This window comes from Xenopus laevis, chromosome 3S (genome assembly GCF_017654675.1).
Source record: "Xenopus laevis strain J_2021 chromosome 3S, Xenopus_laevis_v10.1, whole genome shotgun sequence".
Classification (NCBI taxonomy): domain Eukaryota; kingdom Metazoa; phylum Chordata; class Amphibia; order Anura; family Pipidae; genus Xenopus; species Xenopus laevis.
The window spans coordinates 79,888,699-79,915,497 of NC_054376.1; the positions used below are offsets into that span (position 1 = coordinate 79,888,699).

At 35.8% G+C, this 26,799-nt stretch overlaps 1 protein-coding gene across 3 annotated transcripts in view; it reads right to left on the reverse strand.

The window, feature by feature from the left end:
- The window catches only part of cftr.S (cystic fibrosis transmembrane conductance regulator S homeolog), a 67,760-nt gene that overhangs the window by 18,217 nt on the left and 22,744 nt on the right, over window positions 1-26,799 (reverse strand). For 2 of the 3 annotated variants that reach the window (XM_041588536.1, XM_018254595.2), the window contains exons 6-14: window positions 25,844-26,007; window positions 25,146-25,271; window positions 20,423-20,669; window positions 18,404-18,496; window positions 17,469-17,651; window positions 11,463-11,654; window positions 4,762-4,856; window positions 2,184-2,270; window positions 409-1,135 (exon numbers count right to left, since the gene is read on the reverse strand). In XM_041588536.1, the coding sequence (XP_041444470.1) occupies window positions 409-1,135; window positions 2,184-2,270; window positions 4,762-4,856; window positions 11,463-11,654; window positions 17,469-17,651; window positions 18,404-18,496; window positions 20,423-20,669; window positions 25,146-25,271; window positions 25,844-26,007 (1,914 nt within the window). Of the gene's footprint in view, window positions 1-408; window positions 1,136-2,183; window positions 2,271-4,761; window positions 4,857-11,462; window positions 11,655-17,468; window positions 17,652-18,403; window positions 18,497-20,422; window positions 20,670-25,145; window positions 25,272-25,843; window positions 26,008-26,514; window positions 26,582-26,799 lie in introns of those variants that run through there. The other variant, XM_041588537.1, reaches the window with a different exon arrangement.

Sequence of the window (26,799 nt, forward strand, 5' to 3'; positions counted from 1 at the left end):
TGAGGCAAAGTGAGAAACTTCCCTCAAGTGACAGTTCCCCAGAAATTATCAGGGGCGGCAAAAAGCTGCTCCTGGTAACTTTAAGAGCCAAATTTCCCGTTATTAAACAGGCAATTTGGTTTACTTTAATGCCAGAATTCCACAGTGTTCAGTACAAGGCTTATCATGTATACTATGACATTATTGTCATAAAAAAATAAATTTCCTTGTGCCTTTTATTTGTTTTAACATTATAAATTTCCTGTATCAGATGACCAGTCAACTGGTGCTAAAATTGGATCTCTACATGAAATCAGGGACTCATATTATCACCAGCACAATCAGCATCCTTATTAAGAATGAAATGCTTAAAACAGTGAACCCTTGTACAGATTATTCCTTTACAGTTTATTATCAATATAAGTTTACCTTCAAATCTTCTTCATTAATTTCCTCACTAACTTCCAAAATACTGTCTTGTGATAGCCGTCTATTATATATATCCAGGTCAAATGATGAGTTGGAGTAAGAGTTTACTGACATCTTTCGAACAGATGCATTTCTTGCTGCAAAGGCATTGGAACCTTGAGAAATGGAGGTGCGAGTCATTAGATTTAGCACAGACTGTCTCCTGCGGCCTTGAAATGTAGGACCTGTATTAAGAAAGTTGCTTCTTGGCAGGCTGGCTTCTCCTTGTTCGGATTCAGGAACTAAGGAGAGTTTTCGTTCTCCTTGCTCAGCTGGCATATCTTCCTCTTCTATTCCACTCATCTGTGGCTGACTTTTTTGCATGATAGAAAATTTTCGACTTGATTTGCGAGGATTAATAATAGAGTTCTTTCTTTTTTCAGTGAAATCTGCAACCTGCTTAAACGACTTATTCTTGACTTCATTTCTAACAGCTGCGGGATCACAATCAATGGAGCATCGTCTCAGGGTTTCAGTTATTATAGAGTTTCTTCTTTCTGCATTGAAGTGATCAAATCCAATCAAATGAGAGCTGAATTCAGGACGCTGATCTTCAAGTTCAGAAAATGTTCCATAGAAATAACAGCTTCCTTCGTGCAAAATAAGCACTTTGTCAGCTTTTTTAAGCTGTTCGACTTTAGATGTAACTAAAATCCTTGTTTTATTTGCCATTAGCTTGCAAACACAACTAAAATTAAAAATAAACAGACATTACCCTTTATTGGCTTAACAGTAAGATGCCAGATAAAACAAGTATGAAATATAATTTGTATGTTTGCCATGGTGCAGTGTTGTTTGCAAGGTACAGTACAATATTTAATCAATGATAAGGTAAAACTAACTCTGATATGTCTCTGTTTAAAGGTAGAAATCAATAGTTGAATATGATTAGGCACAGTCTTTGAAAATAAATGTTATATATACTGGCTAAATGGTCTTTAATTTTATGGTTTGCTCCTGTTATTCCCTTTGTATTTACTGTACATACTGAGTACATACCAAAGAAATATTTCCCATGTCCGCACAAAATAAATGGTATCTATCACTTAAATATAAAAATTATGTGAGATTATTTTTTCCCATACTAATTTTAATGTTAGTGTTAATCCTCACCCAATGACATGAATTAGGTTGCATGAAATTAGCGATGCGCCGAATCCACTATTTTGGATTCGGCTGAATCCTCGAATCCTTCAAGAAAGATTCTTTTGAATACCGAACCGAATCTGAATCCTAATTTGCATATACAAATTTGCAATTAGGGGTGGGAAGGGGAATTTTTTTTACTTCCTTGTTTTGTGACAAAAAGCCACGCACTTTCCCTCCCCGCCCCTTATTTTCATATGCAGATTCGGTTCCGCTGGGCAGAAGGATTTGGCCGAATCCGAATCCTGCTTAAAAAGGCTGAATCCTGGCTGAATCCTGAACCGAATCCTGGATTCAGTGCATCCCTATTTGAAATATCCATATCATATAGCTTCTCACAGCAACTTCTGGCTAATGAAAAACTAAAAAGTATTTTTTTCTATATGAAAAGCCCGTGCACATCAATTACATTGCACTGTTTATTTTGTGCCACCCATTTTTTTAAACCATCAAATCAATGCAGCACTTCTAATTGAATTCACCATAAAATAAATAAATCCCTTTACAATCCCTTTGCAAAAGAATCAATTGCTTTGCTTGAAATATTTATGTAGGTTTATATAAGATATACAAAAGAGCTGGTTACATACCTTTCGAATATTTCTTTTTCTGTAAACAAGTCCAGATAACTGAATGGAGAATCCAGCAAGTAGAGGACAGCATCTTTGTACACAGCTCTAGACAGGAAAAAAAATGCTGTTGCAGTTAGAAATTAATAGGGAGTAGTGTACTAATATGACTCCATATGCATTTCATTTTTCTTATTTCTAAATCCATGTTATTTGATTTACTGTGTAGGCATCTTAACCTATTCAGTGGAAGGATGGACAATGTAAAATTGGTGGCATTTGAAGGGAATATCAAATTGCAATTGAAAACACACAGACCTAAAGGTATCCATGCAAATCTGCTGCTAAAGTTTATGTTGGTAAATGCTTTGTGCACTATACGTATACTGTAAGTATTGACTTTTTAGTATAAGTATTGACTTTTTAGTGATTGCCCACCTTGGCTGAATATTTAGAGGCCCATTTATTAAAGGTTGGATTTTAGTGGTTTTAGAGCTTTTTGAAACCACAATCAAACTGTGTTTCTCTAAAATCACAAATGCCATGAGTTATTAAAAGATCTGAATATAAAAAGAACAAATGGAAAAAAATGCTGAACGATGCACTAAAATATATGAATATATCTCTAAAGCCTCTAAAAATTCTAAGTAAGCCTTATCAGAAAGGTCCACCTAAATATCCCGTAAACCCTCAAAGTAGTGCTGTGAGTCCTCTGTCAAAAGAAACACTGCATTTCATTCCTTCTATTGTGTACACATGGGCTTCTGTATCAGACTTCCTGCCTTCAGCTTAAACCTCCTTGCACCGGGCGTGAGCATGCTCAGTTTGTTTCTCTTCCCCCCACATCTCTGCTGTAATCTGAGCCCAGAGCTATAAGTGAGCAGGAAGGACTCAGGCAGGAAGTGATGTTACACCAAGCTAATACTGCAGCTGCGATCCTAAACAAACAGAGAGCTTCTAAAGCTTTTTTCTTAGGTGTGGTAAAACATTCTACAGAATACATATAGCATTCTAGCTTGCAGTATTGCAGCTAATCTATTGGCAATAAAATGGCTCCGTAGCTTTCCTTCTCCTTTAAGATGTTTACTAGTGAAAAAATATCCAAACACCTCTAAAAGTCTGAATGGTTAAAAAAAGGTCCTATAGGATCTTCCCATTGACTTCTATAGGACCTCGACTGCTTTTACTTTGAAAAGTTTTGTATTACAGTTTTTTGCAGTTTTTACATTTAATAAACCTCACATGTTTAGCGTTTTAGAGACATAAAAAAACATGAATTTTAAGAGGAAAAAATATGATTTTTGAAATAACATACAAATCTGAATTTTAGTAATCAGCCCCTTAATGTGGCTGCATTTACTAAGCACAAGACTCATTTGCCCGCAGTAAATTATTCACTGTCCTGTAGGTTAATGATAAGCGGATATTTGTAAGTTTGGTCACAGCAAAATTGTTTTTCCAACACATTGGGGGATATTAATCAAAGGTCAAATTTTAGAGTAATGTGAATTTTTAAAAACTCTAATGAATGTGATTTTATTCACTATTCGAATGTTATGTTATTTATGAAAAAATCTGAATGTCTAAAATTTGATCAAATAGTCCCAACCAAAAACTCTAATCAAATGCCAACCGAATCCTAATTGAGTTTTCCTCCAAAAAAAAAAAACCTTGACTTTTGCACATCAAATTTTTGACTCTCAAAATTTTTTTCTTCCCTAGAGTCTATAGGCCATCATTTTTGAAACTTGTCAAAACATTGTTTCATCACTACTATTAGCAATATCTTAAAATAGTTCAAGGGACCTCTGTCATTGACTTGTTCATGAACTTGGCAAGTTTTAAGTGGAGAATAATCAAATTCGAACTGTTTCCAGGGTTGAGGTGTGATAAATCTCAAATTCAAGTTCGAGTTGGTGGTTTTAAATTCAAATTTGTGAGTTTTCAAAAATTCTAATTCTAGTTTCCCATTCGAACTTTAGTAATTCTGCCCCATCATCTTCTGATGCAGCTGTTTGAATTGCTACCTTAAAGTGCAGGCCCATGGAGGTCTGGCATAGCCATGAAACCCACTTAGAAGACAAGCTGTCTCATTGGTAGGCCTGTTTCCTATTTTGGTCAATCATGTAATTGTACCAGAGTTTGCCAAAAATAATTTTGTGGTCAAAGACCTACACACACTAAGCATTACATTATTCAGGTACAAATAAACAAAACTGCATGAACTGCTGTGTATTTTAGTGAACAAAAACATTTTATCAGCTATCACATGAAAAGCAGTTTGATCTGTTTGCACTTTATAGACAGGTTGAACATACATATGATAGCATTGTTATCTATATATGAGAAGTTACTGAGGATTTACATGACCTTATATACAGTTCATGGAATTCTAAGGTGACTATTAATATACCTACATTTTATAACAGTGGAGTCATGAGACACCAATGACATCACTAAGCTTAAGCAGCAATTATAACTAATATTAATAATTAGGCTATACATAAATACAATATATATATTTTTATGTTTTATTCCTTTTTAAATAAATGTATTAAGCATTTTAAAAAGTAAAGGAAAATTACAGCAAATGGTTTACCTTGCAAGTGAAATCCTTGCTCGCTGGCCTCCACTTAATGTAATTCCACCTTCTCCTAGCACAGTATTATCTTTTTCTGGAAATTTTGAGATGTCCTGTGGAAACAGAGTGTGAGCAGCATTGTACCAGTACACAATGAAGTGGTCTTTAGTTTAACCCAAAGGAAAATTGTAAAATGAAAACATTACATTTCAATTTATTTGTCTCCAAGAAATATCCATGTTTCTATAAGGAAATACATAGACTTCATCCATAAATATGATAAGAAAACCATTTTTTTGCCATGGGCAATGCAATGCTGAGATTTATCACCAGCAATATTTGAAATGTCTCTCTCATTTTATAAACCACAATGGTTAAAAAGTTTACTACAGTGATATGGAAGAATCTGACATGCTGTTATGTATTTATATTAAAGCTATTGACAAGAAATAATATAACTTTTTTTAATGTGGCTAAAAATAAGCTGGGATTAAATTAATTAGAAGAAATATACATTTTCAAATCTATTAAGTGTTAAAGGATCTCATGATTTGCCTTCCCAATACTGAAAAACTTTTTTTTTAATTGAATAAAATTCTAAAATGTTTTTTACTAGCTTTGGCACAAGAACAAAGGGACTGAATGGTGATTACAAAGAATACAACGTCTTTCTTTGGCTGCCAATTTCAATATTGCAACTAACTAGCTATGATTCATTTTATCAGTAGCAATATTTGTGTTACAGCTGGAAAAATGCAATAAATTCTGTTGCTAGAAAACTTTCAGTATACCTTTTTTTCTGCTGATGTAATTGACTCCCATGCCAAAAATGTTATGTCTAAAAAGTGTGAATTTGTGTACCCTCCTTTCATCTCAACTTGACTGTTGAAGGAGGTCACACTGTCTTCTCAGTTAAAAGGTATAAACAATTCAGCATTATAAGTCTCTCTTATTTCTGTTCTGCCTGTTCTATCAAGCATAACCAGAATGAGTTCATTTACTCCTCCCAGAGTAAAACAACAGATACATTGAAGCAGTATTTCCAGCCTCCAGTAGTAAAATTAAAAAATTTTTTCAAAAAAATGTACCAGTCAGACATGTTGATCAAAAGCACACACAAAGACACTTGTCAATACACAAAGTGGAACACTGAGGGCACTTGACATCACAATAAGAAATATTTATTTCTAAGTCAAAGTGAACATTTTAATGGCAAGTCCCTTGTAGTACTCCATTGTGTATAATGATGGGTGGATTTTGGTCGTTTGACCTCGCCGAAAAATTTGCGAAACAGTGCCAGCGTCTCTTTTGACACCGGCGTCAGTCTTTTTGACGCTGGTGAATTTGTTCGCTGGCCATCACTAATTGTGTATAGTGACTTACTATACTTTCTTATGTTTTTATATGACAGCACCCAAGTACAGGTATTTATTTATATCTGTTTATTTGCTTTCTAGATTGTCCCTGAATTCTGGTCACCTGTGAGTACACAAAATGGTGGGCTGCACATGTTTTGATCACTTTAATAAATTGAAGCTTTTTTTGTACGTACACCAGAGGCAATACTTTAGGGATTATTTTTCAAAATTCCAAATTTTCTCACTATTTTCTGAAAATCAATCCTACCAAATCCGCACAGACTTTCCCCATATTTATGAATACATTTTCACGAAAATTTCTTGTGTGGGAAAAGACTTGATGAAATCATGAAAAAACCCAAATCATAGGATTTTTTTCAGGTTTGGTCACTTTTTTGGATTTGATGCCGGAAAACATGAAATCTTCAGATTATTGAATGAAATCCAGCACAGATCAGAATATCTTCATAATGTCAACAGGACATCTGCCATTGACTTCTACGTGAACTTGGCAGGTCTGAGTTGGAGTACCTTTTTATTCAAAATTTTAACACCATGGGGGTTTAATAAATCCAGAACTTTTTTTTAGTTTTTTTCCCTTTAAAAGTCCGACCAGAAAAAAATCTGATTTTAATAAATCACCCCCTTCATGTTTTTTATATATTGATTTTTTTACATGCACATGGGTGCTTTCCTTTAAGGTTTTCTCTCCTCTTTTTAGACTTTCTTGCCACCCCCTCATGCCCTAATACAATTTGTTACAAAATACAACCACTGAGACCACTTTTAAGCCCAGAGGCTCCCATGATTGTAAAGCACAGCAACATATGCAACACATTACATTAAATTTATTTGTGCTTTTCAGAAGCACTTAAGCATATAAAGGTCACGAGAGGTTTGGTTTTGTGGGTGTTTTTTTACAGATAAAATGTTCCAAAAATGTGGATGTCAAATTCTTCTTTTTACTATTGTTCTTGTTAAATTAAAGGTCAGCTTGTTCCTTATTTGCTACAGAATAATAGATGCCTGCCTTTTTGCCAGAAAGCAGGGCCCCATGGAATACAATTTATTGCACAACCATTGCCAGGTGAGCATGAGAGAGCTCTTCCAATGAATACAAATAGCATGCTACTCTTACCTTCAGTGATTAATATGGGCACACAATATTTAAACTGTTAAGAAAATTACTGACAAGGACATGGGAAATAAGATAAATTATGTGAAAACAGGAATGTTTGACCTTTCATCGGATTGTATATATATTCCCATTATTCATTTTTTACTAAATGTGCTGGTTTCATGTGTATGAAACTAGTGTATGGTTTAGCAGCTGTGTAACTTTAGAGGGTTCTTCTGGGTAAAGTTTGCATTATAAAATTGGAGAGCCAATATTTCATTAATTTATTTATACATTGTGGGGCCCATTTACTTAGTTCGAGTGAAGGAATAGAATAAAAAAACCTTAGAATTTCAAATGTTTTTTTTGGCTATTTTGACCATCGAATTGGCTACTTTGACCTTCGACTACGACTTCAACTTCTAATCAAACGATTCGAACAAAAAATCGTTCGACCATTCGATAATCAAAGTACTGTCTCTTTAAAAAAAACTTTGCCACCTAAAACCTACCGAGGTGCAATGTTAGCCTATGGGGAAGGTCCCCATAGGCTTTCTATAAATTTTTTGGTGGAAGAAAAATCGTTCGAACGATGGATTAAAATCCTTCAAATCGAACGATTCAAAGTATTTAATCGCTCGATCGAAAGTTCGATTGTTCGATCAAACTATTTGCGGTAAATCCTTCGACTTCGATATTTGAAGTCGCAGGATTTCAATTTGGCAGTCAAATATCGAGGGTTAATTAACCCTCGATATTCGACCATATGTAAATCTGCCCCTGTATGTCCAGATGTAATATTCTATGTATATCAATTTTGTGACAGTGGCTGCTCACAGAAAGTATAATTTATTTTTATCAGGGACACAAAAAGTTTTTGAGCCCTACCATATTTACATCAAACAAACTGTTAATGACTCCATACAGTTATTTTTAGGAAAATAAACTTGGTCTAAGTATAAAGTTCTCTGAGCAACCAAAACAGTGGTAAGTTTACAGTGGGTTGAATATTAGATGTAAATATATCTGATTTTAATTGTGTGCAATTTTTTGACAACTTAACAATGGCATCACTCTGCATAATTCAATGTCTGCTAGTTTTAATCAACCCATAGCAAGCAACCAGCAGTACGATTTTACAGGACCATTTGTATAAAGAAAGTCCCTGTCCCATAAAACTACAATTTAAGTGGGCGTGCAACCTACTGACTCAGATAAGAGGATAACTGTGTAATAAGTGCTACAGTTACAGTGATTGAGGGCCCACAAAAGAACCTTACATTGAGGACCCACTCTTACAACACGTAGTTACAAACAGTGCTAAATTCAACACTTGGGGGCAGATTTACATAGGGTCGAATATCGAGGGTTAATTAACCCTCGATATTCAACTGTCGAATGTAAAGCCTTCGACTTTCGAATATCGAAGTCGAAGGTTTTACCGCATTTAGTTCGATCAAAAATTGAGTGAAAAATCGTTCGATCAAACGATTAAATCCTTCGAATCGTTCGATTCAACGAACGATTTTTCTTTGACCAAAAAAACATTAGAAAGCCTATGGGGACCTTCCCCATAGGCTAACATTGCACTTCGCTAGGTTTTAGGTGGCGAAGTAGGGGGTCGAAGTTTTTTTAAGAGACAGAACTTCGACTATCAAATGGTCGAATAGTCGAACGATTTTTAGTTTGAATCGTTCGATTCAAAGTCGAAGTCGTAGTCGAAGGTCGAAGTAGCCAATTCGATGGTCGAAGTAGTCAAAAAAACATTCGAAATTCGAAGTTTTTTTTATTCTATTCCTTCACTTGAGCTAAGTAAATAGGCCCCCTAGGGTTGCCACATTTGGGGCAGAAAGCTCCAGGCAGGGGGTGGAGTGGGTGACGTTGAAGGCGGCGGGCTGGGCTATGATGTGTGGCTGGTGATTGGATAATCATTGCGGTATTCAATTCAGAGTCCTGTCCAGATCTTTAAATTATGTATTTTAAAAAAATTCCATTTCGAAATCTCTGGGTGAAAACAGATAGGTGGCAACCCTATTGTCACCTGTGGTGGAAATAAGAAAGGGCTGATGGGAATTGTCCTTGTGTCCACTAGGTTCAAGGGTCACAATCTCATATCAAATTTATCAGTAAACAATTAGCGTGTTTGTTTTAACTGTTTTACAGTTTTGTTGCATAATAAATTCTGAAGTCTGCTCACTGTGACTTTTTCTGATTTTTTGTGACAAAAAGCCTGACCAGAAAAACTTTAATAAATATGCCCCCTTGTGTATGATTCTTCTTTAGTCAAAAACATTTAATAACTGAAATGTAGACGTAAGAAGTTAGGAGCACCCACTATTAGTGGGCTGGAACAGGCCTTCTGGACAGCACATTGCTAATGGACTACATGTGACATTATGCAATAAAGCCTAAAGTGCCCTTTTTAGGCAAAAAATGTATTGAGAAATATTTGTCTCTTGAACTGAAATTAAATAGACTTTAGAAACAAAGCATTAAACCATTACTGATAAAAGTAATTATTAGAATATTAAGCATCTGGTGCGTTGTAGTTATTGTATTGTAAACATTTCAGACAAGTTAATAAGTGGATTATCCAACTTTGATAATAGGTAATAAATAATTGGCTTCAGTACACAATCATTTACTGCTATAGGCCTACAAATAAGGCAATACAGTAACTGGACAAAATAACGGCATACCAAACAGGGTTTTTATCAGCCAAATGTGGACTTTTCTCTCTTAATTGTCACAACTGAGAGCAATGGAAAGTGGCACAAGTAGCAAGGGATCCATGATTTTACCCAAAATCCAAAAAATTGAAAACAGAATCTTAGACAAAGGTAGAAATTAAAGGGGTGGTATACCCCCATTTCAACAAGATTGCAATGAATAGGGTTTGTACTGAACATACCATGGTTTTTGTAACTTCTTGAGCTAAACAGGTCAAATAGGCAAATTAAAGCTACTTCATGTTTGGACCTCATGAGTTAGATCAGTGCTGTCCAACTTCTGTGGTACCGAGGGCTGGAATTTTTCTGGCCTACATGGTGGATGGCCGATAATGGAAGCCAGTGTTGACCACTTCCTGTTTTTAAACCACACCCACTTTAAACCACACCCATGTTACCACAAGAATATGTCCACATTAATTGTGGTAGCACACAAAAAAATCAAATGGTTGGTGCTCACTGCAGGGATATTACTCATATGTAAATACAAATGTCAGGTCCTCCTTCACCCTCTCTTGAGAATGTTTTGTCAACAGTGGGGTTATCTGTGGTCAGGTTATCAACATCGCAAGAACCAAACATGGAGTAGCTTTAACTTCTCCTTTTAAAACATCTGCTGGTACACATATTTTTTTTATAATTGTTATATCAAAGGAACTGAATTACTGATCTTATGGGAGGAAAACATTGCTTCTTTTGGTGCATAGGCTGCAGTCCACTGGAAGGAACTGTGAGTCAAAATTTTGTACAAATACAAATTATTGGATTAATTCTTTAGTGTAAGAAAAAAGGCTATAAAAATACTTTTTCATAAAGAAATGCTTGTCTCATATGAGGAATTCAGATTAAATTGGTCTGTTATTTAGAACACTTGAGACCTGGGGTTTTCGAGATAAAGGTCTTTTCTGTGCAGGTATGGAATCTATTATTTGGAAACCAATTATCCAGAAAGCTCAGAAATATAGACTCAGTTTTAATCAAATAATGAAAGTTTTTTAAAATGATTTTTCTCCATAATAATAACGCAGAACCTTGTACTTGATCCAAACTAAGCTATAATTAATACTTATCAGAGGCAAAATAATCCTACTGGGTTTAATTCAATGTTTAAATACATTTTTAGTAGACTAAAGATATGGAGGTCCAAATTACAAAAAGATACCCTTATCCAGAAAACCCCAGGTCCCAAGCATTCCAGATAACAGGTCCCATACCTGTCGTCTAGAACACCATTTCTTAAAGCTAATAAAAACATTTAAAATTTTACAAACCCTGTGGTATAGTTTTGTCTCCATTCCAACATGATGGGTTTATGCTAGCCGAGTTACCATCAAGGACAAGGTATTGAATTAGAGCAAATCAATAAAAAGTAGAAGTTGTTTACAACATATTTAAATAATAAACTATGAGAAATGGTACTGCCATATTTTGTAACTTTCTGGATAACTTATTTTAGAAAAACAGATCAATTATCTGTATTTTATTGAAATAACTGAAGTGTTTAACATAACAAACCTCTTCCAGCTGACAGGCCTTTATAACACTCAAGTATCTGTACTGGTCATAGGAAACGCCAAATACTATATTCTCTTTGATGGTCCCTGGCATGATCCAAGATACTTGAGGAGAAAATGATATCCTTCCACTATGCTTTATTTTACCAGCTGATGGCTCCAGTTCTCCCATGATCATCATCAATAGAGACGTCTGTAACACAGAAAAAAATAACATGATCAGTTGATCATAGTAGGTAGATACAAAATGTGTGTAACTGATGGAGATGATTCTGAAATAGAGCAATAAAAGGCTTGGGCACTTTTTGGCATTTTTAGTGGGTTAGGCTGAGAGTTGGTGATTTTTTTGTTGTTTCTACACAAATTGCAATATAATGTTGTTTCTAGCTGCCATTTGGCCATTGTATTAAAAGGCATATGTCCAAGTGAAGAATTGCACTAAATTCACCATGACACTGGCAATTTGATAAGACTTGAGCAATACATTAACTAAATACCATTATAAAGATACAGAAGGCACCTTAGTAACGCTTTATCTATTTTATATGCTAATATCCCACATACCACCCTGTGCTGCCAAAAACTGCCTCATCTCTGTTGGCAGTAGCATCAGTGGCATTCAGCTATCAGTGCACAAGTGGTGGATTTCAGCCTGAAAATAATCAAGTGTGCAATTAGCCTTATACAGGCTGTTATTTTCTGCTGACAATCTTTTTATTTTTATCTAGATCAAGCTCCAGCAGTTACTTAACATTTCAGCCTGGTTTAGACCAAGCGATGGCAATGTGTAGCCTAATATTGCTTCTTACTGCCTTTAAGCCAGGTTGGGTTGTCAGACATTTGCAAGGTAATCTTACCCATAACATATGAGCTAGCTCCACAGCTGCCAAATAAAGAACAATACTGCATACAGTATATTTTTCTGTTATTCCTGAATTATTATTATACCATATGCCATATTATACCATATGCCATATTATACCATATGCAGAAATGCTATATTATTACAAGAGTTGGATGTTTAAAGCAATACTAACACCAGAAGTTTAACTTTTACAATAATTACGTTGTCTTTGCTTTCTCTATATAATGTCCTTTAAAGGTATTTGCCTGATGATTTGTTGGCATTACTTATACTATCACCCATGTTCCTTGATGAGAAAGTTGCCATATGTGTGCTGCAGTATGTTGGTTTTAGAAACTGTAACTGGCAGGTTGAGAAGTGACAGTCAGGTTGGCAAAACACTCAGGTTTAGGAACTTAAGTTACTGTAGGTCTATCAGCAGAAAAACTTTGAATTCAAACTTTGAATTTTATATACATTAAAAAAAGTTCAGGGGTTATTTATTAAAGTCCCATTTTTTTTCTGGTCCAACTTTTAAAGGGAAAAAACACAATTTTTTCATAGAAAAAAATTAGAATTTTTTGAGATTTATTAAACCAAGATGGTGTTAAATGTCCGAACAAAAAAGTACTCTAATTCAGACCTGGCGAGTTAATTTAGAAGTCAATGGCAGGTGTCCCGTTGACATTTTAAAGATATCTTGATCTGCTCTGGGTTTCGTTCAATAATCCAAAGATTTTGGGGTTTCAAATGTCAAATCCTAAAAAGTTGAGGTTTTCGGCGATAAATCCATAAAAATCGTACGATTCAGATTTATGCACAATTTTTTCCACACAAGAGCATTTCCAGTGTTTACTATTTAATATATTTATACATAAATGCGCTGTTTATAACATCTAGGTGTGTTTTAGGAAATGGAGCTCAAGCTTTGATTGTAACTGTCTATTTACTGTACTTAAGGGCCACTTCACATTAAAATTAACATAAGTAGAAAAGACAAGTGCTGTTTGCTGGAGCATTTGGTCTTTCATCCTGTTGTTATGTTTTCTGTACACTCTACAGCTTTGGTTTTGTTAAACCTGAATGAAATGAACTCCCTGCAAAACTGATAACAGACTGTGATGATCTTGACTTATTGACAACTTGACTCACAGGGTCCACCCTCACAACAATCAGTACCAAATCTTATAAGATCATTTATGAGCAGCACAGGGAATTGTGTCCACAGTGCAACAACGAATACATTTGTATGCTCAAGTTCTGTTGCGTGCTAGATATTATAGAAATAGAGGAGTTTGAAGAACATATAAAGGGAGCATTCTGCATTAAGCAACCTTTATAAGAATATATTTTACAGATTTCTCATTGCTGTGTATTATCTATGTAATATATATATATATATATATATATATATATATATATATATATATATATATATATATTTTAATTTATTTATTTATTTATTTTTTACATATAGGGCATCATTTGACCATCTGCTGGAACACCTGTAACTTATTCATTATTTAGTCACACAGGCTAAAGCACTTTGCACCACTATATACTGTACAAGTGTACTCTCTCTATGGGGCAAATTCACTAAGCCGCGAAAGGCCGAACGCTAGCGTTAATTCGCTAGCGTTTGGCATTTTCGCTACTGCGCAAATTCACTAACGAACGCTGGCGTAGTTTCGTTAGTGTTACTTCGCAACCTTACGCCAGGCGAATCTTCGCTAGCGACGAAACTACGCAAATTCACTAACTTGCGCAGTGTACTGAACGCTACCTTTTACGCTAGACTTCCTTCGCCACCTCAGACCTGGCGAAGCGCAATAGAGTAGATAGGGATTGTTTAAAAAAAAGTCAATTTTTTTTCTAAGTCCCAAAAAAACGCTGGCGTGTTTTCTACATGATGGCTGATAGGCTGAAAAAGATTGAAAATTTTTTGGGGCTCCCCTTCCTCCCGCCTACATTTCCTGACTCATGGCAACTTACCTAGACAGTGGGCACATGTGTAGGGCAAAACTTAATTTTTATTTGCTGATTTGAAGGTTTTCTAGGCATTTGTAGTGCAGATACGTGTTCCTCCATTGAAATTTGAATTTCGCGCCGAATGCAAATTAGCCTTCGCTAGCGTAACTTCGCTTTATATAGCGAAACATCGCTAGCGCAACTTCGCAACCTTACGCTACCCCTGTGTGCAACTTCGGATTTTAGTGAATTTGCGGAGCCCTGGCGAAACTACGCCTGGCGAAGTGTGGCGAAGTTGCGCCTGGCGCAACTTCGCATCTTAGTGAATTTGCCCCTATGGGTGTCAAAGCACCCAAAAAATGTATATTAAAATTGCCATTATTTAAAATTCAATGAATTTCGAAATGAAAAAACGTCAAAATTCGAATTCAAAAAGACCAACCGAAATTAAGTCGAAGATTTTTTTGGTCGAATAGGTCAGTTTTCGATCGAATTGGTCTGTATTTGGCCAAATACGAATTGTACTAATCGAAGTAATAACGCATTCTATCGAATTCGATTCTAAGTTTTTCCCAAAAAAAACTTAAATCTTTCAAAGTCCACCAATTGACTCCAAATGGGTTCTAGGAGGTCCCCCACAGGCTAAAACAGCAATTCGGCAGGTTTTAGATGGCGAATGGTTGAAGTCGAATTTTTAAAGAGACGGTACATGATAGATTTCAATATTCAAATTTTTTAATTTTTTTCAAATTCGAATCGAATTTGGACTATTCCTTAGTTGAAGTACACAAAAAATAGCTCAAAATTCGAATCTTTTTCATTCGAAAATTCACCTCGACCTTTGATAAATCTGCCCCTTAGTGTAAGCGCTAGCACTTATTCCTGTTTGCAGCAATAAAAATGTACTTTTGGGTGCTTAGTTGTCTGCAAGGGGTGAGATTTCCTAAATGAGGCAGAAGAGAGCTCACCAAAAGTGAAGGGTCCCTTAAGGTTCCAACAACTGTGACCTTGGGAATCATACATCAGACCAATATTGTAGGAGGGAAGTGGCTGGTGAGTATTAAAATAACAAACGCAGGTACAGTCACATGAGGCCCAAGAATCTCTCAACCCTAAGTCAATGCCCCTTTTGCACTTTAACTAAGGCAACCCTGGATTTATATTGATATTTTTACATAAAAAAAATTATTCCCAAGCAATATCTAATTATATAAACAGGATGACTAAGAAAACAAACCTACAGTGAAGTTCCAGTAGCTTAATGACATGCCATTTCTAAGTTAATAAGTAGCCAACTACTACTAGTTATCAGAACTGAAAAATACATGGAAAGGTGTTAAATGAAGCTAGGCCTTATCTCATGGTTCCGCTTAAGGTCAGCATTAACTTAGGGCTTAGAATGAAATATAGCAGACAGCATAAATCATTTTGCTGAACAATCCCAGAGATGGTATTACGCACAGCAGGGTTAACAGTTTACAGGCAAGTAACAAATTAATTGAGAAGTCTGTGTGAAATATCCTTCCCTACTAGCAAAAAAAGCAATTCAGCAATAAAAACAGAAAGCTGTGAAAAAAAGGCAGCAGATACTTAACGCATTTTAATCCCTTAAAACACTATATAAAAACTAGATTATAATAATAATCTCTGCTGTGTTCTAAAGTACAAATATATTCTGCAGAAGTGTACAAAACAGCAAAAGTGTATACCTAAATGTCTTCCGTAATTTGGATCTCCATACATTTGGAGGCCTATTTATTAAACCTCAAACTTTTTCTGGTCAAGTCAAGTATAAAAGAACTTACATTTTTTCGAGATTTATTATACTCTGAAGCTGCTAAAAATCCAAATATGAAAACACTCCTGCTAAAAAATGTCAAACTCATGTAAAAGTCAATGTCTGATGTCCTTTTAATAATTGGAACCTTTTTTTGCCTTTATTGTTATTTATTTATTGTTTTTTGCCTTTATTGTTGTTAGTTTCAGGCTGTTTGACGCTAGTTTTCATTTGATAATCAAAAATTTAAGTTAATTAAGAATTTTTAGTTAACTAAGCAAGATCATGGTTGGGGGTTAAGTCAGATTTTAATTATTAAAATTTATATTATTATGAAATAATGTAAAAAATGTTTGTCTCAATAAATAGCCCCCTACGTATACTAAAAAAATCATTTAAACATTAATTAAATAGGAATATTAAATAGTTTTGACTAGTAAGGATTAAGTATATCTTTGTTGGGATCAAGTACAAAAATCTGTTTCATTATTATAGAGAAAAAGGAAATCATTTAGAAAGAATTTTATTGTTTGATTATAATGGTGTCTATGGGAGATGGCTTTCCGGTAATTTGGAGCTTTCTGGATAACGCTTTTCCGGATGAAGGATCCTATAGCTGTTGCCTCTTGCCTGACATGAATGTACAGTAGAATTCCTATTTTATGTTTTTCATGTTGTTTAATTAATTTCCTTCTTACACCTTCCTTCTTTCCATCATTCAAATGGGGGTCAAACTGTAGCCTAGAGAGCTAGAGATTGCCTCTTGATTGTACTCTGGGAAGTTACAGTTGTTTAGTTATTGTTCTTTTTATTACTTATCTTTCTAGTCAGACCATCTCATGTTCATATTCCGATCTTTCATTCAATCTACTATCTGTTTAGTAAATTAGACTCCAGCAACCACACAGCTGCTGAATTCTATACCAAGGAGTTGCTGAACAAAAGGCTAAATAATTTATTACTATTATTAATAATAATAAATTGTGACTTCGCCAAAAGAGGCAACGTTCAGTAAAATACTCATCTTAATGAATTTGCGGAAATTCACCTGACAATAGAATGCGAATGACCTCTAGCCTTTATCTCTTTTGCTAGCGAAGTTACGCTTATGCCCGTTAAATCGGCGAAGTGCCTGAAAGCGGTAACGCTGGTGAATCATCACCAGCGTTAGTCACTTCGCCCTTTAGTAAATCTGCCCCTTAGAGAGAGAGAGAGAGAGAGAGAGGTGAAAACACTGATCTAACAACATAAATTGCATGCATTGATAAGGGACACCATCGCTTTCAAGAAGCTAAACCAATTAATTTTATATGCTTCTTCGCTGAAACAGTAAAAATGTAAATGCTTTCAAATGAATGAATTCGTCCGTACTTGTAATGCCACAAGGGATTTTAAAAAAGTGAACATGTTTCTTTTACCTTTCCAGCCCCTGTAGATCCAGCAATTGCCAAAAGCTGTCCTTTTTCAATCTTAAAATTGATGTTTCTGAGAACTGGAGCAACATGCAGGGAAAAGTTACTAAAGAATGGACTTGGATCCTCATTAGAAATATTCCCTCCATTTACTTCTAGCTTTGCTTTTTCAAAGAATTCTCCAATTCCCTGAAAAGGAAAAAAAATCAGGAGACACCCTTGACGATTTCCTAATAATACTATGAGTGGGAATGGCATTTTAAGATCATTGTCTTAACCAGAAAGTGAAAGGCTTACTTGTAACATTTTATTGTGTTACCAAGGTTTCCTCTTGATTGTGCTTTGCAATGTTATTTGTGGTTATGGTCATATTTTAAAAGCAACATAGCAGAAAAAGCCGTTGTATATAATATAATATATATAATGTCTTTATGGGGATAAAGACATTTGTAGCTGAACCTTTAAAATGTATCATTAGAGACTAGAATTCCACCACCATCTGTTGAGTGCTTGTTCAGATATTGATCAGGCAGGTTTCAAACTGTTCTAGGACAATTACTGTATTTTTCCAAAAAGAGAATCTGCTGCCAATGGCTCTACAGGGGCTCATCATGTGACCCAATCAATACTACCTGAGTGTACAAAATCAGGCAAAGATCTACATTTCTGACAACCCGGCAGTCTTGGACATACTGTATGAGCCAAATGACTGTATTATTTTTATGTGTGTATTGATAATTACATCTTCAGCCTTCATCTTTGTTTAATCTCTGCCTTTACATTTAAGAACATAAATTGCTTATAGGCAAAATGAAAAACTGCTGGCCACACATATGTTGATATGTACCACTCTGTGGTGATAACATACTGTATTTATTATCCACTCTACAATCATTGCTAGACAGGGATTCTATGCAGTATACAGCAGAATACAGACTGACCTCGTCCCAAGATGCTGAAACATTTTCCATTGCTACTTCTGTGGTTGTTAAATTATATTCCAATGATTTATATTCTTCCTTTTGCAAGAAATCCTGTAAAATATAATCAAATAGATATTATTTTCAGCAGTGAAATCTGAAGCTCCGTGGTGCTGAAACCTTGCCCCCAAACTGAGATTCCTCTCTGACCAATTTATACACAAGGACCCTGACCCCCTGACAGAACTTCCACTGTATTTCATGGAGCAGCCTCAGTGGAGACAGGTCATAGTCACGAGTGTAACAATTCTGTTTCTTGATACTAACCACAGATTAGTGTTTATGAGTTTTTCATGTGATAACAACAATAAATACACTATTTTGGGATTTGTCCAAATCCCAAACCAAATCCGAAAATGTATTTGCATATGCAATTTAGGGTAAGCAAGTGTTAAAAATAGCCTTGCATAGTGCAGAGAAAACATTTTGATTTGGATATACATATATAATGTTGTGTTGTTTAAAGGAGAAGGAAAGGCTGTTTCCGTGACAAATGTTAGGCACCCCCAAGTGATTGTATTGACTTACCTTAAACCCCTGGCCAGTGCTCCTATCTGCAGAAAACTGCACTGGCTCGGGGTTTTTCTAGCTAGCACCACAGAGCGATCTTCTTCCGTCTTCCTTTTTCCATATATTTCCCCGGGCAAACACATGCGCAATAGCCAAATTTTTAGTTAAGGTATGGCTTTTTGTTGTACTGCGCATGCGTACCGCGCAAAGAAAGAGGTAGCAGGAAGAAGATCTCTCCGTGCTGCTCACTGGTATAACCCTGGGCTGGTGCAGTTTTCTGCCAATAGGTGCACTGGCCCAGGGTTTCAGGTAAGTCAATACAATCACTTGGGGGTGCCTAACATTTGACACCCCCAAATGCAAACAGACTTTCCTTTTCCTTTAAAGGTGAAGAAACCCCTTCAGGCCAAAATATTAATATTAGGGATGCACCGAATCCACTATTTTGGATTCGGCCGAACCCCCGAATCCTTTGCGACAGATTCGGCCGTATACTGAACGAAATCCGAATCCTAATTTGCATATGCAAATTAAGAGTGGGAAGGGGAAAACATTTTTTACTTCCTTATTTTGTGACAAAAAGTCACGCAATTTCCCTCCAGCCCCTAATTTGGATATGCAAATTCTGATTTGGTTCGGCCAGGCAGAAGGATTCGGCTGAATCTGAATCCTGCTGAAAAAGGCCGAATCCTGGCTGAGTCCCAAACCGAATCCTGGATTCGGTGCATCCCTAATTAATATTAATATTATAAGATTCCAAGTGCTTTGTGTCCACTGTTGACTTTCATCTGAGACAATACATTTCCGTATTTGATTACAAAAAAAAAATCAAGGCTCAAAAACAGTTATTCATTTGTCAGTAATTGTAAAGTATATTTATCAGCTCTTTCATTATATAAGGAGAGTTCAAGAGAAATATATTATTGCTTTGTATTTCTACGTTTCTTCAACAGCAGTACAGGTTTGGGACCTGTTACCCAGAATGCTCTGGACCTGGGGGTTTCTGAATAATGGATCTTTCCATAATTTGGATCTTCATACAAATATAAATATTAAATAAACCAAAAGGCTGGTTTTGCTTCCAATAAGGATTAATTATATCTTAGTTGGGATCAAGTACAAGCTACTGTTTTATTATTACAGAGAAAAATAATTTTTTTTAAAATTTGGATTATTTGGATAAAATGGAGTCTATGGGAGAAGCCTTTCTGTAATTCAGAGCTTTCTGGATAACGGGTTTCTGGATAACGGATCCCATACCTGTATATGAAAAACTCAGACTGAGAATACACTAAATTTGTTTAAAATGCCTCAGCAGTTTGCACTATCCCCTTATGTGATAAAAAGCACAACAGTTTCCTAATTGCAGAACCCACAGCAACCAATATTGCAAAGTATATGCACAGTGTTTATTTTGTTCTATTCTACACACATATAGCATAAGAATTACTGTTCACTGTTCAATCATACCTGTATTTTATTTATCACTCCAAGAGAGTCATACCATGTCTGTACAGCCCACGGAAACTGCCTAGTTACTGCCATTCGCAGGACTATGCTAAATGAAATGGTAGTAAATATTTTTCGGAGTGAAATGCCATCGAGTAGTAGATGAGGAACAATAGAAAGAAACACCACAAAAAATCCAGAGAAGAAGAACGCTGAGCTGTTGAAGTATCGTACATATGCTGCTTTTCGAGTAAGCTTCAGTTCAGTCCTATAGAAGAAAAAAAACTGGAATGTTTCGTTTCACTTTTCCCCAGTAAATATGAAAACCTTAGAAACATTATTGAAAGGCATACAGTGATGCAGCTTTACATGTTGACACTGGCTATTGTATCTAAAATAAAGCAACAAGAAAACAGTAACTATATTGAAAAGTGAGTGATTTATAAATAATTTGCTTACATGGATGGGTCAGCAGAAAAATTGCAGGTCAGCGAATTGCCACATCCATAACTCAAATAACATTTTTGAAAAGATCCCCCTTGTGGGATAATTGTGGGTGAACATTATCCACGTTTCCTTAGACATACCAATAACCACATTTCTTTGAACATAATATGTCTCTAAGAGCAACTGCCTCTGTACTTAGGTTGATAAAAGGTTGATTCCGACGGATCCATCAGCCTCGCCTACTATGTTATTATTTATTTTGTCCTCACCTGCCACTGCTGTAATAGAAGAGTGGGAAGAGTTAATAGTCTGCCTGAATCAGAAAAACTTCCTAGCTTCCAAAGCAAAAAAAGAAGCATCCCTTGGTGCCAAGTATACCAAGGTATTACAAAGCAAAATCATGCAGCAATATAAACAGTTTATTTCAGTGATTTGGCTCTAAAAAAAACCTTTGTCCACATTCTAACAATGGCTCTGATGTAAGCTAAAATGTTGAACATAATACATTTTCGACATTGTTTCTGAACTTCTGACGAGCGCTGCATGATTTTGTTTATCTAGTAGCGTCCTTTCTTTATAATAACTTAAGTACAAGTCTTTTCATTGGGTAAATGGTCTGACAGAAGCCTCTGATTGAGAGGATAACTGAGAGAGTAAGCTGAAAGGAAAGAATACACTGAATGGAATGGAATGCAAAAAGGGTAAGAATGCAGGCCAGTGGAAAAGGTGGACATTAGATAAGTATTGGAGGCATGAACTTCAAGGAGAGTATCTCTTAACTGATAATCCACGTTGAGGGTTCATGTCCAACAAGCTAAACTGAGCTCTCTGTATCATTCCAGCAAATTGGATGTTTTGCTGGGAAGTTATAGGCAGCTATTGTTTCAACTGGCTCTTGTGCATGGTTCTCCGTTCATAAAAAATATTGGTCACGTTTTAGATAACAAAAAGTATATTGGTGTGCTTATTTGTTTTCTCTGTAACAACGTGTACTTTCCAAGAAAACTGTGAAGGTTGATATCAAGAAGCAACTGTGAATTATAGATCTTATAAATGACATGTTATCATAGAAGAGAAGCTCAGACTAGGATCAATATGTTGTAATTATGATAAGCAGTTAAACAGTGCTTAAGATACTCCATAAATTAAACTACACATTCTTTGTCAGCAGCTTCCCATATCTCTTTTCAAATATGCTATTACATTTAAAACTCCTTTAAAGGAGAAGGAAAGCTACGGAGGCATTTTATTGCCAATAGATTAGCTGCAATAGTGCAAGCTAGAATGCTATATTTATTCTGTAGAATGTTTTACCATACCTGAGTAAAAAGCTCTAGAAACTCTCTGTTTGTTTAGGATAGGAGCTGCAGTATTAATGTGGTGTGACATCACTTCCTGCCTGAGTTTCTCCCTGCTCTGGGCTCAGATTACAGTAGAGAAGGGAGGGGCGGGGGAAGAGAAGCAAACTGAGCATGCTCTTGCCCAGGACAATGAGGTTTAAGCTGAAGGCAGGAAGTCTGATACAGAAGTCCATGTGTACACAATAGAAGGAAAGAAATGCAGTGTATCTTTTGACAGGGGACTCAGAGCAGTATTACTTTGGGGTTTGCTGCTGTATTCAGATGGACCTTTCTGATAAGGCTTACTTAGTTTTAACCTTTCCTTCTCCTTTAAAGTTCAAAGCAATATACAGAACCTCACATGGATATAGTAAAACTACAATGACATTTGATAATCTCATGTGGTACAAGTTACAAGTTCACCTTTACACTAAATTTCAGTATGTTGTAGACTAGAGCGTTCTATTCTGAAGGAATTTGCAATTTGTATTAATTTTATATTATTTGTTTTTTTTTGCTTTTTGTTCAGCAGCTCTCCGGGATGCAATTTCAGCAATCTGGTTAGCCAAATTACCCTAGAAACCATACATTGATTTGAATAAGAGACTGAAATACGAAGAAAGGGTCTGGATAGAAAGATAAGTAATGAAAAGTAACAAAAACATTTTAGCCTCAAAGTTCAATAGTTTTATGGCTGCCAGGGTCAATGACCTCCCAGTCAGAAGAGGAAAGCAAATAAATTAAAAACAATAAAATATAAGAAATTAAGAACATTTGAAAACCTGTTAAGAATTGGCCATTCTATAAAATACTGAAACTAAACTGAGAGGTTAACCCCTTTAATCTCAAAGTTTTCTTTTTATTTTACTTGCTTTGAAAATAGAGACAATGTGCATAGCTGCAATGGCCAATTGCTATTCTGCTCTTAGGGTAAGGTCACACTGGGCGATTTGGGGAGATTTAGTCGCCTGTCGACTAATCGCCTCATCTTTGCGGCAACCAATCTCCCCGAATTCCTCACCTCTGTCTTGCACCGGCTAAAATGAAAAATCGCCTGCAGCATGGCACACACGTTGCTTCGTATTCCAAAGTTGCCTGAAGTTTCCTCGCAGGTAATTTTTCATTTTAGCCAGCGCAAGACAGAGGTAAGGCATTCTGGGAGATTGCTTGCTGCAAAGACGAGGCGATTAGTCGCCAGGCGACTAAATCTCCCCAAAGCGCCCAGTGTGACCTTACCCTTATACACTAAGGGGCAGATTTATTAAGGGTCGAATTTCGAGGGTTAAAAAACCCTCGAATTCGACCCTCGAAGTAAAAACCTTCGAATATCGAATTCGAAGGATTTTAGAGCAAATACTTTGATCGAACAATCCAAAAGAAATCATTCAATAAAAATCTAACGATTCGAACGATTTTAAGCGATCGATCGAAGGATTTTTATTCGATCAAATAAAAGTGCTGGGGAAGGTCCCCATAGGCTAACATTGCACTTTGGTAGGTTTAAAGTGGCGAAGTGTGAAGTCGAAGGATTTCTTAAAGAGACAGTACTTCGACCATCGAATGGTCGAATAGTCGAACGATTTTTACGTCGATTCGCTCGAACCAATCGATTTGATCGAATTTGACCCATTCGATGGTTGAAGTACCCAAAAAAATACTTTGAAATTCAAATTTTTTTTCTTTCGAATTCTTCACTCGAGCTTCTGCCCCCCAGTGCACTATTACTATCTATTACTTTAAACACCTTTATCTATTACTTTGATCACAACTATTTTAAAAGTGCATGGTGTCTTTTGGATAAAGTTACTATACTGGAGAGAAAGGGGCTGCAAGTTGTATTTTGTCCAGAAATGAATTATTTGAATCTGTGTGCCTTTCTTGCATTTATTGAAACTAACATCCCCTTAAAATGTTCATAGCAACAGACATATCAGTTTTTTTTCAGGGTTACTTTAAGAACTCCTGAGCCAAACTAAACTTAGTGTCAGCATATTAAAGGGATATGACACAGAAAACTGCTATGGCCCTGTTCAACTGGCCATGCCCCAAATGGCATCATGACATACCACCAGACTACCTGTGCCGCACACGCCTGGCGATTTTTGGGATTATAACACAATAACAATGTAAATGATCAAATATTAAATAATCTTGCATCCAGGGCCAGAACTAGGGGTAGACAGAAGAGACACATGCCTGGGGGGCAGTAGTGACGTACCTCATATGTAGCCTACCCTAGCCTAGCCCCTTCCCCCCCATACCAGCCACTCCCCCTGGCAATAGAAATGCATCACAATGTATTGTGGTCTTTGTACTTATACAACATCTTGATTGATAGATTTATTGTTGGAGGAAACCAATGAATGCTGACTTGTTTCTAAATTTAAAAAAAAAAATGAATGTTAATGGGAGCCATTGTGGAGTAATTAGCCTACTGATCCTTTGCATAAGGATTCAAAAGTTGGAAATTGACTTGATTCCCTGTGTTTTTCGCTGTGTCCCCACACACTAATAACTGCTAATAAATGCTATTAAGTTCTATGTACAGGAAATCCACATTGTAAGAGCTGTGATTGTACAACTGGTTTTATTTGTTCCTGATGATTTTAAGAGAAATGCTGTCATGGATTTCATAGTAATGTCTGATTAGTACTGTTAACTGTTCACCCTGAGGGAATCTTGTGAATATTTAAATAAAATAATTAGCAGAGCAATTACATATTTAAAAATAACTTTTTCTGGTAAATAATAGTCAACATGCAGATATAATTTAAAAATTAAAAAAAAAAACAAATATGAATGAAATTCATTTAATTTAAACTTTGTATTAACATGGTTTCTTTTTCATTTAAACTGAAACCATTTTTTTTTTTACAAATTAATTTAATTGTATATGTTTCTCTTTACATCAAACGCATAGCTAATTAGCATTACATTATAGGAATAAAGAAACCTACTCTCTTATGGTCTCAATTATTTTTTCCATCGCATTCTCCCAACAGTAGGCCTTTACGGATTGGATGTTCTCTATGATTTCAGATGTTATCACAAGTCTTTCATTGATCTTTCCTGCTCTCTTATCCCTGTAAAACCAATACATAGTTGCAATCAGTTATATAAAAATTTATTTTCAAGGATTGGTATTATATTTTTAATATACGTAGTAGTCTTCATTTGCAAAATCAGTAGACCTGGAGATATGCATGTTATATGACTAAGCTGCTACACAGACAGCAGCAGCAGTAGTTGAAGTATGTACTATGTATGCACTTTAGACTCTGCAGCCGTGCCCTATACTTATAAATCTGAAAACAGACAGCATTTCTTACTATCTCTGCTTCTGCATGTAAGGTATGTTAATCAATATGGCTAATCCACTGAGTCGCACCTTCTGAGGTCTTTAACTTTGTTCATGTGTCTGCAAACAGATACTGTAGTATCAAATGAAAACTATTGCTCTTACAAAGGTTATTTTGACCTGTTTAGTATCGGGGTAGGAACCATACTCGTAATTTTACTAATTAGCCCGATACTTCTTGTAATTCTAAAAGTGATGTAAACATGTGTTATAATGAAATACAGGTACATCACTTCTAGAACAATCTGTTACAGGAAATATCATAACTCAACAATATATACTGGAACAAGTTTTTACCTATATTTCATCATCATACGACCAAGCCATGCTTGAAACAATGCAAGAATGATAAGAAAGCCAAGGCCACAAAATGCAGAGGCCTGGAGTAAGTCCCACAGCAGTCCCATCAACAACAGCACTTGCAAAGGTGCAATCCAAACAAAATGAGCCAGTGCAAGTCCCTGTGGGAAGAAAGGCAAGTTACGTTTTTATGGACTTGAAAGCTAAGAATTTGACATTCATAAAATAACATTAGCAAAAGCAGATTACGTTTTTACACTAAGCTCTGAAGAAGTGTTTACTCTTATTATGCAAATGACACAGCAGGGCTTATTTTAATACCACACTGTGTCTGAAATTGAATAGCCATATTAAAAAGCAAAGTGTCTAGCATCACAGTTAGGGTTGCCACCTTTTCTATATATTTATCTTTTTTCCCTATTAATAACATTGGGATCAACCATCATTTTTACCGGCCAGGCCAGTAAAATACCGGCCAGGTGGCAACCCTAATCACAGTGTAACACTGCTAACGTTCATTTTAGGGTATTTGCTTTCCCTGCAACAAATCACATACCAAATTAACATGCACACCATAAAATAACACATAAAGTACACATGTCAGATTACAACACTGAACACAATATAACGTGCAAAACAGGTGCAAAAACAATGACATTCTGATTTACCAGCAAACACTAATCACAAAATGAGTAGTGAAAGGATCTCTCTTCTCTGTAATGCTGGATTTAGCCTAAGATCAAAAGAAGCAATTGTCTTATTCAAAATTCTGAGTTTGCAGGAAAGAAGTATGAACAGTTTTCAGCTGGAAAAGGTAGAGGAAACGTAATAGAAAGTGTTGTGACAGGAGTAAAAAGTGAGAAAAATGTAAATCATAATTGTGCAAAATGACATCCGGCTATCTGAACCATGGTGCCACTCAAGCAAGACAAGATTTTAGTCGTGCCAGGAGT